Source organism: Thermobia domestica, chromosome 2, assembly GCF_964235325.1.
Source record: "Thermobia domestica chromosome 2, izTheDome1.hap1.1, whole genome shotgun sequence".
Classification (NCBI taxonomy): domain Eukaryota; kingdom Metazoa; phylum Arthropoda; class Insecta; order Zygentoma; family Lepismatidae; genus Thermobia; species Thermobia domestica.
This window is the reverse complement of record NC_137455.1, coordinates 165,958,884-165,974,468: the sequence shown is the minus strand read 5'-3', so window position 1 is coordinate 165,974,468 and position 15,585 is coordinate 165,958,884. Positions and strand designations below refer to the sequence as shown.

At 31.2% G+C, this 15,585-nt stretch overlaps 1 protein-coding gene across 1 annotated transcript in view; it reads left to right on the top strand.

The window, feature by feature from the left end:
* The window catches only part of LOC145679248 (uncharacterized), a 58,430-nt gene that overhangs the window by 4,700 nt on the left and 38,145 nt on the right, over positions 1–15,585 (top strand). The window contains exon 2 of the mRNA XM_081749834.1: positions 2,587–2,673. Within this exon, the coding sequence (XP_081605960.1) occupies positions 2,587–2,673 (87 nt within the window). The remainder of the gene's footprint in view (positions 1–2,586; positions 2,674–15,585) is intronic.

Genomic DNA, 15,585 nt, shown 5'->3' with positions numbered 1-15,585 from the left:
TCTGTAGCGACATCTGAACGAAATCTCAGAAGTCATATTTCAACGAAATTTCGGAGGACTTTCCCCAAGGAGGTGAGTAGAAGATTTTTAATATGTAGCTAAATACACCTTGTTACACATCCTGGTTCAAAAATTATTTGTGTTGCAATTATTTACTGGTCAATCTGTATACTGCGTCTACTTAGCTTCTAGCAGGTATAGCCTGAGAATAAAGTCATATTATCGAAAATCGCACACCCAGTGCCACATAAATTCGACTAGCTCCGTTACTTTGTAAGATAAACGAACATAAGTACCCTCGTTGGAAAGCCAAGATCATGAGCTTTTACGTTTATTTCAAGAAATTTCTGCATATCTCTGTTAGTTTCTGAATTATCTGCCAATAAAACATTATTGCCAATTTAAAAAGAAACTATATTTTTAATAATCGCCGCCATTTTTCAATATGGCGGTGGTACATAGAGGCATGCAAACTTGCATCCCTTAAAGTATGCTATTATCTTGAAAATGGCGCAGGAACGAAGTTTTCAGCTTAAATCTGTGAGTAGATATTGTCATTTAAGTGTGAGTCGATGTCTCGGTGTGGCCGCCATATTGAATCCAAGATGGCGGACTTTCCCCAAGCATTACGAAAGCGGATTTTGAATATATTATTAGCAACGCTATTTGGAAGTGATAGACAAAAAAAAAACATTTGTGTTGCAATTATTTCCGGGTTAGGCCATTTTTTCTCGTTTGTTTCTTCTACTACCTACGTTGAAGAGTTTACGTGATTCATGAAATACACATTCCCAGACGTTTTCCTTTCATATACATGCATGCGTTCTATTCTGCCTCATTTCGGTTGTTTACTAGAATGCATAAAATACGAAAGATCTGTAAATTTGTTACTATTCACCCTAATACTCTATAATTAGTGTTACAGCATATCAAAATTGCTTAATCAATTTTTATGTCTTTGTGGCTCCCACTGCGCACAATTAAGAAAAAAATAGCATACTTAGATAAAGGTTAACAATCCGTTGTTTTTACACTATGTAAGATAGAAAAGGAAGGTAAATATAATATTTATTGGTACCCCACATTCAGCCAACGTTAGTATACGTACTGTTTCAAATAATAGTTTCTAAACTTCTTGGTAAGTCTTCTAGAAACTTTTTCTTTCGTAATGTTCTCGAACCAATTTTCAATTCCTAGTAATACTTTGCTAGTATTTTAAATTAACTAAGTGCTCTAAGCATCGTTTTTCTGCAAACAGCGTTACTTAATCCACCTTCCATAAATTGGAATAAGAAAAATTGAATTTAATACTCTGCAGAAATACACTTGAAAGCTGTTTTTAGAAAAAAGAACTTTGAATGTTTTTTTGTTTTTTTTTTGTTTTCATTCTAGTGTTATTTATCCTCCTTGTTGTACTTAATGTATAATTTAGTTCATTTTATTTCCAGTGCAATCAGATTTCAACTTCGGTCCCCCTCAGTTTATACATACATTTTTTCTAGTACATTGCTATAACAACTTTGCTTACGTGAAATGAAAGATAGATTTGAAATGCGTGTGATATTCGTGTATTTTTCTATTTTAAGTTAAGAAACTTGAGTTCTTCATTAGTGTGTGACAGGTACAGTATATTCTAGGTATAGTAATATGCAGCTGTCTATGTCCCATGTACCGTGTGTTTCCATCCAGCAACTAAATCTAATACCTTATTCAAACTTTCTGCAACCATTATGATTTTTCCGTGTGACTTTCGCTATGACCATCCATAAGTTTCTAAGCCATTATCAATCAATCAACACACACGTAATCCATCTGTTAAGTTTTTACTCTACTACTATTACAACTTCTTCTTCTTCTTCTTCCTCTACTACTACTACTACCACCACCACCACCACCACCACTAATAATAATAATAATAATAATAATAATAATAATAATAATAATAATAATAATAATAATAATAATATAATAGGAAGAAATAGGGTGGATAACAATCGACTAATACAAGTAATGCCCGTTACAAAATAAAAATTATTTGAACGAAGACACACAGTAACACATTTTGATATTAGAACTGCATTTGCAAAATTGTAAATACTTAATTACAGTTCCACGCTGGTGGGTAGTTTACGGTATTTTTAAAGAACACTGATAGACTATAACAACGAGATTCATAATAACACTATCACATTTGTCCTAGTATGTTCTGAACCTAATTTAAAAAAATTAGTTTTTACTCTTAACACCCATCTTAACATATGCATAAATTAACTTGAATGTTGTTAACAGGAGGTTGTGGCGTGTTAACACAGTATTGCTTAAATTTGAGTTTATTATTTTGAGATTAACTGCCAGTTATTTTCAAATAACTATGAAAAGCAAAAACTTTAAATATTTATTCTTAGGACATTTTATGAAATTAACTTTAGCTAATCTATATTTCGCTATCATCTCGACAAATTTGTATCGTCTTCCATAAAGGAAGATGGTAATAAAATCAAGGTGATTGTTTTCTTACTTTTTGTGCCAATTTGAAGTTTTTAGAATTATCTAATATTTTGTATTAAATATATCTACGCTTTTCAGGTTGCTTCAATGTCAATTACAACAACAACCAGTTTGACATTACAGTCATAGTTAACGAGAAGCCTGTTTATAATGGTTCAATAGTAGGTAAGCCATACTCTATGCATTTGTGGTAGTTTTTAACATTTCTATTGTTTCGTGCTTTGTAAGTAATTTGTAACAGCGGAAATAGCAATCACGCAAATAGCTACTAATTATCGCTGTAAATATAAATATCTGCCTTCAAAATATTTTATGTTGTGTTATTTGGCTTAAATTTCTCATGCTTTTCACTAACGTTTTATTATGTGCGTGTGTGTCCAGCTTTACTTTTATCTGTTCCTATGTTAATATTAATTGAATTATACAACTACACAATGTGGACAGTGGCACTACAGAAACATATATTTTCCCAGTAGGATTTCTTCCAAAATATTTGCTTGAAATTGTGTTATTCTCTTTAAGCAAAATGTAAAATTCTACATTACATGAACGACTCGCAAAAAATATAAATATAATGTGACACTTATAAATAAATTTGTAATTTTTTGACTTACATAGCACAAGCAAAAGATCTTTTAATGTTAATTTGAAATCACTTCGATCAAATTGAATTTAAATCTTAATTTGTATATTGATGTATAAAAGCATGTGGCCACCAAGAATGAAATATTATGAAAAATTATATTTCATAAGTACATTGTGATTAACAGTATTATTTATTCGGTTGTTCACAAATTTTTATTATTTAGTTTTGTATTCTTTGAAATAAGTGTTTTCTAGTTGCTACTATATCATATTAATGTCACATATCTATGTAGCATAGTAGCAGCAAGAATACAATATAAATTGTTTAAGTCATTTTCATTAATATATCATTTATTTAGGTTTAATTTACCAAATTTTTGCAAATCGATTAGTCTTTACTGCTTTCGAAATTTACTTTTATAGCATCACAGTTATTTTTATATGCAACAGCGTGTCAGGTTTAGTAGAATATATAGCTGTTTCCCTATAAATCATATGTGCTTAAACGGGCTCTGATTACAAACATGTAACCTAGTCTAGGGAGTGAAAGAGGAAGCATATATCATGTAAAATGACGTTTTTCTAGATTTCTAAACGGAAGAGACGTAAGCTTTGCAGTACTGTAAAGTTCAGTATTTTCTTGTTTTATATAGACACTTTGCCAATAACTAACATTTAAATTGAAATGATAAGTTTTTCCAGTGCTTAAAGTACAAATTACTATAGGAAAGTTGATTATCTGAACATTAGATAAATAAATATACACTGACTGTGGCTTAGTGCTTTATACTAGTTTCAACTTGTTTGATATAAGTAGAATTGTGTTGGTAGTAGTACTAAACTGTTATTCTCTTTGATCTTTTATTGATAATTATTGTCTAATTCTGGTAGTTTTACCTATTTTGAACGTGAAGAATGCATAAGCATTAAGTTTTCTGGCAGTTATTGTTACTATAGTGCTGCCAAAATGTCTTGAGCCGTGGCAAAAATGCGAACTAAAGCTCACACCCTCGACACACCCACGCGCTGAGCCAATAAGGGTTCAGTTGTTGCTAAGCGAGAGAGCCTTAGCCAAAGAGAGTTGAATTCCTTCAGTCGATAGCAGCGCTCGGAAGGGAAGACTAGGTGTCAAGCCAATGTGGTATATCTTTAACATGGACGAGTGAACAAATTCGCATCTTCCCATTTTCATGACCAATTGGCTAAGGCCTATACAATTCGTAATAATGTTCTTTAACTGAATTCTGAGTCTTGGAAATTTCTAAATTTACCGGAAAATATATTTTAAAGAAAAGTGCATTTACTAGTGGATTTCGCTTGTCGTTATGCTTGAACCAACTTCCATATTTTAAATTATCTGAACTGGCAATGTAGTAAGGCTACACAGTCATTTCTTACGTTATTATAACAACAGTTTTTTTTCTTATTTAATTTTTATTTCTGCTTGAATTCATAATAGCAGAATATTTCAATAGTAGAAAAGAATTACTTCAACTTTTAAATATATATGGAACGTTAACTTTGCAATTGAATTGACTTATGACTATTTTACACGTATAAATGTATTTATTGAAACAACAAGAATAAATAATTTATGTCATCGTGATAATAACAATGTATATGACTTCAATGTGAGCGAAAAAGAATAAGTATATAGAATTTATTAAATACATGATTTTTGATTTAATTCAGGATATGATAACGTTTTCATCGGAAAATATAATATGATTTATTTGTTAGATTAGTGGCACTGCAAGGCACATCAGCACTTTCGACAAATATAAATTTTCATATTTTATCCTTTCTGATTTTTTTGTAGAAATGAATATATTTGATATATTTGATATATATATTTGATATTTTGGAAGAGAACTGTGTATGCTGGAAAATATGTGTATGCTAAATTCTAAAAATTACCGGATAATAATTGTCTACCACCTGTCAGAATAATCTAACCAAATTTATTAATTTTACTGATCATTGAATGTTACAATAAAAATTACGTTTAGGAAAGACTGTTTTGTATCTCATGCAATAATGAATTATATGTAGAAAATATATTTTAAATTTTTCTTTTGATTTTCTGTCTCAAACAGCAATAAAGGACCCCATGACTATAAGCGTCCTGAAATAATTACAGTCAATACAGTGAAGTTAGTTTCGCGAGCTTTTCGATATATATATATATATATATATATATATATATATAATTTTTATAAAATAAAAATGTTAGTGTTTTACAATATTGCTTAGCAATAGTAGTAAAAATTTGAAAACCCTTTGTCCTTTTGGTATTGTGATATTTCTAGTTCTAGTGTATTTCTAGTCATACGACTTTATTATCAATTCTATTCAGTTTTAATTCGTTAATGGAATCCTCTTTTAAAAGTTATGCGGTTTTAAGTATTGAACAGCTTACATATCTGCTAAAAACTAATCATTTATTAACTTTTATATCGAAGCTATAGGTAACTTTCTTTAAAAGAAAAACGTTCTGTGTAAAGTACTACCTAACTTTCAACTAAATTAATTTATAACTTTTTGAGCAACTATTTTACCAACAAAGCAAGAACGGGAAGCTTTTATCGCTGGTAACTGAAGAATATAAATGCGCTAATTGGAATAACTAATAGGTATGTAAACTTTTTTACTTTGTTATTTATCTAATGCTAGTCTTCTCATTAATAATCTGTGTACGAGCATGAAATGTTTAGAAGTTAATTACTTTAAGATTTCTTTCACAGCATTTGAACTATTATAACGTTTTAGTGTATAACATTGTTTTAAATATGAAATCCAATTGAATCTATAACATTATACATGCACAAACACTTCTACTTTTCAATAAACTAATACAACGATAACAATAAAACTGTTTGTGATTTTTTAAAAATGTATTAAATTAACACACAAAAGAATAAAAAATGTAGTTGGAGTACACACATTAAATTCTTGAATTGTGATCTTCCCAAACTCTGCACCATTAACTAAAATCATGACTCGAAAAATACAAATAATAAATGTAAAAAGGAACCCAATTCACAAGAATAATAATGCAGCAAAGACCGACCAAGCAATAAAAGGAATTTGAATACATTTTTTTTCAGTCGAAAAAGTTTGCAGATATCATTTATATCTAAAATAAGGAACTTTTATACATAATTAAATTTTCTGTTCATGACTTTTTACATATATCTATTCCAAGGAAAGCTTATTTCTACTTCCTGGTTTCACAGCTTATCAAATACTGCATTTTTATTTTTATTTTTATTTTATTTTATTTTATTTTATTTTATTTTATTTTATTTTATTTTATTTTATTTTTTTATTTTATTTTTAGCTAGATGGTGTGTATCAGTACATCAACTTCCATCATCACTACTTTTGACTTTTAGATTGAGAGATTGAAGTGTGCTCGACTTTATTCATTTTTTTCCTAATTAGGCACGCGATGCTATTTCAATACCTCAAACTTTCTACCGAGAATTGAACGAGGAACCAGTCACACTAAAGGTAAAGGCGTCAATAATAGCTACATAAGATTGTGTTACTCTTGTGATTTGTCTTAAAAATAAAAAATCCCATAAACATTATTTTATCTAAAAACAGAGTAAATGGCAGACAAGAATGTACTACACCAGGGATCACGGTTGCTCAGTGACAGAGCACTCTTGTATGGTGCGTGAATCCCTCGTTGGATCCAGCTCTATCCAGTTAGGGTTTGTCGTTGACAAACAGTGCGCTCGTTATTTTTCTGATTTTTTTCCGTTTCATCCCACTTTGTTCATTCCACCATTTTAATCATTATCATCATGGTCTTCTTTATCTTCGATGCATAATAATGGACGTTAAGTTGGAAATTTAATTTAATTTTATTTCATAATGTATCTTATTGTTTATTAATTGCATATTGATAAGTTACAGCAAATAAATTATAATAACTCTAGATGTCTTATAATATCACATTACAAATATTATTCTTCAGAAGACTTTATAAATTATTTTATAAATCTTTTCTGCTCTATTTACAGTTGACAAAGATAAGGAAATTTGTTTTTCATTAGTGAATAGCTCCACAATCAAACAGTGTTTGGAAATTTATAACGTAACTCAGCCAGCAACTAATTGTATGAAATTACAACTATATTTTAATGTTTCTAAACGAACATATTCGGTGGTTACCGTATATTTCGATTGTTCCCACCCTTTAGAGAAGAACGTTTCACTCATTGTCCAATCAGAAGATGTTATGAATGGTATTAACAACTCAACAATACAAAATAATACGAAACAAGAAGCACACACTATAGCAGAGGTGAAGGGAACACCAAATGATGTTGAAGATGTAGAGCAGGAAGATGACAAGGAGTGGAAAACTATTGGTGAATGGAAACATGGAAATCTTAATGATACAAGTGGGAAATGGGAAAGTTTAGGAGAATGGGAAGGAGGTTTACTTGACTTTGAAGAAGACATCATTAAAGCTTTAGAGGCAGATATAGAAGAAAATATTCATCGTGAATATGATAGGTATGATGCTGAAGCTGAGGAGTGAAATAGTAGTGTTAATATTATTTGCGTTGTCACAGTAAGTAGAATACACCAAGAGTAACCACTACAATTTCGGCAACTTAAAAGACTTTAAGTTGTATAATAACGCAGTGTTCTTGAAATTTATACTTCAGTATTATTGAGTTGTTCATATAATTTAACTAACGTTACTGACAGAATCTCAACTTAAAACTACAAATACAACATGTAACACTATAAATTATAGACTTATCTTTTTTACAAATTGATTTATATGAATCGATCATTGCAAAAAAGGATCAGAATCAATTTTGTATAGTATGAGATATGAAAGAAAAACTATTTAAATATCTTCATTGGTCATCTTTCCACACATAACCAGTTTTTACAATATTGTTAAACGTTCGACTTAAGTCATTTCTTCACAGAAAGTTGCCTATAGTTCCTAGAGAATCCAAAAATGTTAATAGGGATGTTAATAGGCTTTTTTTTGCAATAATCGATTCACACACGAACACATACACATATATACATACATATAGTATATGCATATCAGTGTTGCATCATAGTTTGTGACACAAAACCATGGAAATTCGATGCAATGCTAGTAAACGTTCAGTGACTATAAATATACTTTCACTGGAAACCCTAATCTTTTCCTTTAGAGTGTATTTTAGGTTCTCAATGAAACAAACCAATCCACTACAGATTACACTCCATATTGCTGGAAACTGGTGTAGAGTTAACGACGAAGAATTGAGTACTTGAACCTTATGTTCTATCTGGAAATAAATAGTCTTACTGAGACTTCGAGGTAGAAGACTCCATCTTACTTTTTGGAAATAATATCATTAGCAAAAGCACAAGTTTTCAGCATATTCTTTTTGTCCTTCTGAAATGAAATGAAATCTTTGAGTTTTACATCCCACGGTTATGCCGGTTAGGCTAACGGAGACGGTGATGATGAGTGATAAATGAAATGGTGGAATGAAGAAAGTGGGAGGAAACGGAAGAATCCCGAGAAAACCCACACACACGGTGTTTGTCCACCCCAAAGTCCACTTGGCAGGGGCTGGGATCGAACCCGGGACCCCAAGCACCAGAGGTGAACGCTCTACCACTGAGCCACTGCGGCCCCATTTTTGTTCTTCTATTTTTCATTGTTGTCTCAAGCTCTGGTGAGAAGATCATAAATGACGTATTTGGTTGTTACCTAGCATTGATCCAGAAATATTCTTTGTGCTAAGCCTTTTTGTTTTCTATTGAAAAGGAAGAAAGAAAACTGGAGTTGGTTTAGAACTCCTACAAAAGAGCAGAAAATGAACTGGGTCTAGGTAGCGCTTGGCTACAGTATCAGTTAGGAAATTAACATTTATGTGAAGTTAATTTATTGAGTCCTTTAATTATTGTAAAATTAAAAGTTCACTTCGTGATATATTCAAATTTTCCGTTTCGTGACAGCGTTATGGATTCAGCATTTAACTCGATATAGGCGCATTTAAAACCGGCTACCAGTTTATAGAATTTATAGTACAAAGTTAGATCTTTTCTCTTTTTTTCTTTTAAAGAAATACAACTGACATTATTTTTTCTTTGCATTGGATTTCATCATCATTATTGTTTATGATATACAGTACAAAAATGTTATTTTTTATCACTTCCTATCGACATAGTACAAATAATAATAATAATAATAATAATAATAATAATAATAATAATAATAATAATAATAATAATAATAATAATAATAATAATATTTACACTGTAGTAAGTAGTACAGTATATCCCTCATTATATACGAAACGTAGTAACTTCAAAATAAAACTCTCCTATATAATACGGATATACGTGTATCGGGTGTTCTAAAATGCTATGGAAACAGAGCTCTATTCTACAGATCAAAATAAAGTGAAAATGTTATGTAATAGTATCCCCTCCGCGACCTCCTTCAGCCGGTATGAGGAGTCAAAATTCACTATGTGGCAACATCGTAGATTAACTTGGAACCATTAGCACTACTCTATTAATCCATCAGTCAGTTACATCGGTTGTTACACTAATAAGTTGTGCTGGTGTCAACGTCTATCAACTTTGCCTTCTGGAAAGAATCGATATAGCTGTTTCATGGATTGGTATAGTTACTCGTTAATCTGTGACTTTGTCACATAGCGCAATTCGCGTCTCCAGACGAGAACCCAAAAATTATACAATTATATATATTTTTCGCTTTATTGTGACTTGTAGAATAGTGTTCTATAGTCCGTGAATACCATTTTCAGAACACCAGGTATACTATCAAATATAGCTGATTTATTTAATTCATGAATCATAAGTTGAAGGTTGCGAGTTCTCCTATTATTGTATCTCTCCATATTATGAGAGGCCTCTGACTTGTAAATACGTTTACGAATGTTACAATGTAACTCTTAATTGAGTTAGTTCATGCAAAAAGACTTCAGTCATCCATATGGCGAAATTAAGTTAACGAAAGTTTGTTGTACAACTATGTTTTTTATGCATAATGAGCTTCAATTTCATTGGTCAAACATGTCATATTTCATAAACAGATGCAAACTTTGATTATTCTATGCAGGATGAGCTTCTTCTGCATTTTATAAATTTCCTCAAAACTAAGTTTGATTGACAGAAGCCCTTTTTTGCATTATCTGACTCAGTTATAATAATGAAATCTTCATTTGAATTTTATGTAATGAAAGGGTTTTGCAATATTTATAAGTTAAAGTCATTAGTTTGTTACAAAATAATTTTTATTTCCTGGAAAGTCTGCCCGTTTTTATCATTTATACGTCTAATATGTTTTCATTATACACAGTCAAGTATATATCCATAACTTTAAATAACAATATTGTTATTATTTTTATATGAAACCCTTTCATTGTATAAAATATGGCGTTAGGAGTAACGCTAAATGGATCGGTGTTAATTGTGAAAAATAGTTCATTTATTCATTTGGTCGAATCCCAATAGGTTAACGAACACAAATTATTCCGTAATATTCTACTTATTGCATACTTCAAAAATTCTAATTTTACTAAATCTATTTCTAATTATATTAGCTTAGAATTATTATGATAAATGTTAATTTTTATTAATAAAACTATTTTAGCTTGTAATTAATGTATTTTAAATGAACTTTCATGAATACACTATTTATCACTAAATATTTACTTTACACAGACTTACTGTGAAATGAATATCAAGCTACATATTATGTTAGCCAAAGACATGTCAACGTATTTAGTAAATGTTTCAGTCTAAAGAAAAACCATTACCCTAACATGTTAAGTGTACTTAATTTTGTATTGACTGTCGGTGGGAAGAAACAGAGGTAAATAATAATTTATAATAACAAACGACTTTCTTTAATATATATCTAGCAACGACGTGGTTAATAATTAAGTTACACATTTATCTACAAAATAAAGTATTTTATAAATTTGTTTTTCATTAGCAGTAATTTTTAAAACTTTCTATGATCTAATTGTTCAAAACCAGAAAGCTTACACACAGCATTCATTCTAACTAAAGCACGCATCAAAGCACAATATAGCTCTGCCAAAATTTGTCTTCGTAAGAAGTTATTGTTAATATCATTTCAATTTTTAAACCCATAATATAAGACTGAAAACAAATGTTTCAAACGGAATGAAATGATAATAGCGAAATAATTATGTTTTCGTGGTTTGTCGACTATTATGCGAAACAACATGTGTTATTGTTATATCTAAGTTGCACCTTCTCACTTTGATCAATAATAGCTTTCTTTGATTGGTGGTTAACATTCCACTCCATCATGTACAACGCAATTCACTATGTATGAATTTAAAATTAGTTTAAATGATTACGAGCTTCTGTAAATAAGCATCTACTATATTAATTAAAATTCTTTAATACAATATAAACTCATATAAATAGTTTGTTCTAAGGTTATCTCACAAAATTCATCATATACATGTAAATATTACAGATAGTCAAGTATGGCTTGAATCTAACATAAAAATCTTTCTTAAGGTTCATAAATCCACACTTATTTGTAGCAAAATAGATCAGTTTTAAGACTTAATTGAGACAAATCATCAAATACTTGTAAATATTGTATATCTCCAAAATATACACAATTTAATCCAATAAACACAATTAATAATATATTTTTCAGTCTGCGTTGTTCCTTGATTCTTAGTGTTTAGTGTATTATCTGTGACAAAGTGATTTATAAACACACAAAAATCATATTTTAATGGTGTGTTAATCGTTAACCAATATACGATAAGCTTTCTTCTCTATCAAGTCTAATCAAGAAATCTTGTTCTCAAAGATATCACAACTTATTGTAAATTGTTAGTTGAGTGATTTATTTAGACTTCTTTCAGTTGCATTGGAAGATTGAAGCTCAATCTAAAGTACATGGATTTTATAAAAATTATGCTAGAATTAGTAAGGGAACGTTACATAATTCAGTAATTACTCAGATTTTCTTTAAAAAATTACTTTTACTTTAGATTTTGAACTGTATATATTCTATTAACTACACAGTATGAACATTTATAATTTTTAAAGACATTTAAATCAGTGGAATAATTTCATTCGAATAGTCCTATATGTCTTTATGCTAGAAAATTATTTTTCCCCTATGTGTCTTTATGCTAGAAAATTATTTTTCCTAGTTCTTGAATATTTCTTAAGCGGATGTCTTTGTTATTAGACAGGGTTACTGGGTAAAACCTTTTAATGCTTTAAATAAATAGTACATATGTACTACTTGAGAAATATTATATCAATGTTAATATTGTGTTCATAAAATATTCGTTTTTTACTTTTTATTAGCACTTAATATTGTTTAATTTCTTTTATTATTCCCACAGAACTTATCTTCAGAAGCGTTGCTTAATTCAATGACGAATTACGTAACATCCATTATTATTTAAGTATTCAGTGCAATTCATAATACTGGCCGACGTCAGTTTAGTTACAGAACGGGAAAACCTCTGATTCTGACTAATTTCAGGATGCTGAATTCGAAATTGATAGCCGTTTTACTACATTAGCTCGTATTTTGGCGTTAATCATTGTTGCCAATTTTGCCATTTTGTAGGGACGGCCTCAGTTGTCATCGAAGTAACCGGTCTGACAATGCTATTTGAGTAAGAAATAAATTAATTTCACTCAGTTGGCGACAGATAGAACCCCATTTGTTGTTGGCATATATCTATATCTATATCTATCTATCTATCTATCTATCTATCTATCTATCTATCTATCTATCTATATATATATATATATATATATATATATATATATATATATATATATATATATATATATATATATATATAATTAAAATAATGAATACCGTAAGGGCGGGGATGATTAAAATGCTTAACACTTGTCTTCCTCCAATTCCTTTGTTTGTTTGTTTTTAGACCACTGAAACCGGTTTAAAAAATAGGGTATATGTGGCAACAATGAGCGGTACGATGATACGGGCGAAGAAAGCGCCGACTGCGCCGTTATTGCGTGGCTCAGTCTTGCTCTTATGTATTGCAGTAAGTAATCTCTCAAGTGTATAAGTGTTTTGTCGGGAGAATTGACTTGGAATTTTTACGTCAGTAACTTCAATTTTATTTTACCGTCTTTTTAGAATTGTTTGCCTGTGTTGTCAGTATCTTTTAGTGATTTTATGGAATAAATGGTTGTGCTGTTGCTCTGAGTTTTGCTTTCCTGTGCAAAATGTCAAGTTCTTCCTGCACAGGATGTAAAAACTCACCGGATAGATTTTGTTATATCTGTGGCGTGTTTATGGTTAAGTCGCAGATTAGATCGATAAATGATGACGTTAGGAAATAATATTATTTTTATTTTGGCTGCAAGATCGGTGATCAAGATAAAAGGTGTTGTTTGATGTGATATGCGACTCTGACTATCTGGCTTAAAGGAACCAAACGAAGGATGCCGTTTGCTGTTCCGATGATATGGAGAGAACCCCGGAATCATTCTGATGATTGCTATTTCTGTATGACGAATACAGCAGGAAGTAACAAGAAGAAACAACATGCCATCGAATACTCAAACTTGCAATCCGCGATCAGACCAGTGCCCCATGGAGAAAATTTACCTGTACCTACTTCTCCGAAAGGTTGGGAAACTATCGATATTACAGCGCCTACAGGAAGCGATGAGGACACCAACTCAATATCTGCAGATGAAGATCCGAGAGACAGTTCCTTCCACGTAAAAGATGAGCCTCACTTCATCCTACAACATGAGTTGAATGATTTAGTAAGAGAGTTACAACTTTCGAAAGAGAAAGCTCAACTTTTGGGTGCTAGACTCAAAGAATGGAATTTACTGGCTCCTGGAACTACTTACACTCACTTCAGGAAAAGGAACGAGCCCTTTTCAGACTACTACAGAATGGAAGGTTCCCTTTGCGTATGCATGGACATCAATGGTCTGATGAATGAATTAGAAATTCAACATGATCTATCCGATTTTCGTATTTTCATAGATTCGTCTAAGTACAGTCTGAAAGCAGTTTTAGTTCATAATGGAAATAAGCTGCCGTCTATTCCTGTGGCACACTCTGTTTCGATGAAAGAGACTTACGAGAATCTCGCACTTATTTTAAATCGTATTAACTACAAAAAATATGGTTGTCAAATTTGCTGAGATTTGAAAGTTATTGCAATATTATTTGGTCTGCAAGGTGTATTTACAAAGTATTGTTGTTTTATGTCTTTGGGACTCAAGAACTACACGAAAACAGTTTTCACAAAAAAGAGTGCCCCCCAGAGAGATATTTAAGCCCGGTACCAACAGTATCAAGTATGAGCCTCTGATCGATGCAGTCAAGGTGCTGCTTCAACCTCTTCATATTAAGTTGGGTCTCATGAAGGATTTTGTAAAAGCTATGGACAAAGAAGGTGAAGGATTTAAGTATCTTAGACAGTGTTTTCCAAGACTAAGTGATGGTAAATTAAAAGGAGGAGTTTTCACAGGACCTGATATTCGCAAATTTATCCATGACGAATTGTTTGAACAGAGTTTAAACGACAAAGAGTTAAATGCCTAGTGTGCTTTTGTTCAAGTTGTAAAAGTTTTTTAGGCAAAACTAAAGCTCAAAATTACAGGCTCTGGTGCAGCAACTTCTGGTCGTATATGAAGCTTAGGGATGTCGCATGTCTTTGAAAATACACTTTTTGCACTCCTACCTCAACTTCATTGCAGAAAGTCTTGCAGATGTAAGCGACGAAATGGAAGAACTGTTTCACCAGGATATAAGAACCATGGAAACTCGATATCAAGGACGTTGGGACCCCGGAATGATAGGGGACTATTGCTGGTTGGTGAAGAGAGAGGACACAACATTTCAAGAGAGAAAAAAGTAAAACAGGTGGTGTTGTTTGCAGCTCTAAACATTAGACTTTATAAATTACTCTGTGTATGTAAATTCTAATAGGTCTACACTAACAGAATATATACAGTTCGTTAGTGCTAATGCACAAACAGAATATATAGTTCTTTAACTGGTTTGATTCAATAAATTAATTTTAAGAATCTTTAAAACTGAATGTCATTCTTGACCAACTGTCGAAATGAAGTTGATTCCCTTTCGACACGTAAACAGCTCATTGGCCGGTACACTTCAGGATAGCTCATTTTCCCTATTATGGTAAATTTGGTATTCATGCGTTACACAAAAATGCGAGCTAATGTAGTAAAATGGATATCATATTCATATTCAGGGACCTAAAATTAGTCAGAATCAGTGAGTTTGGTTTCTGTAACTTTTCAAAAGTTTAGAAACGCCGGCCTGTGTAATTAAAGAAACTGGCCTAAATCATATTTGAACATTTTCTCTACTTAAACAGTCGCTTTTAACAAGTAATCAGCGATCGCTTTGATTTATTCACTTTTCAATAGCGTCATGAAAATGATTTACCT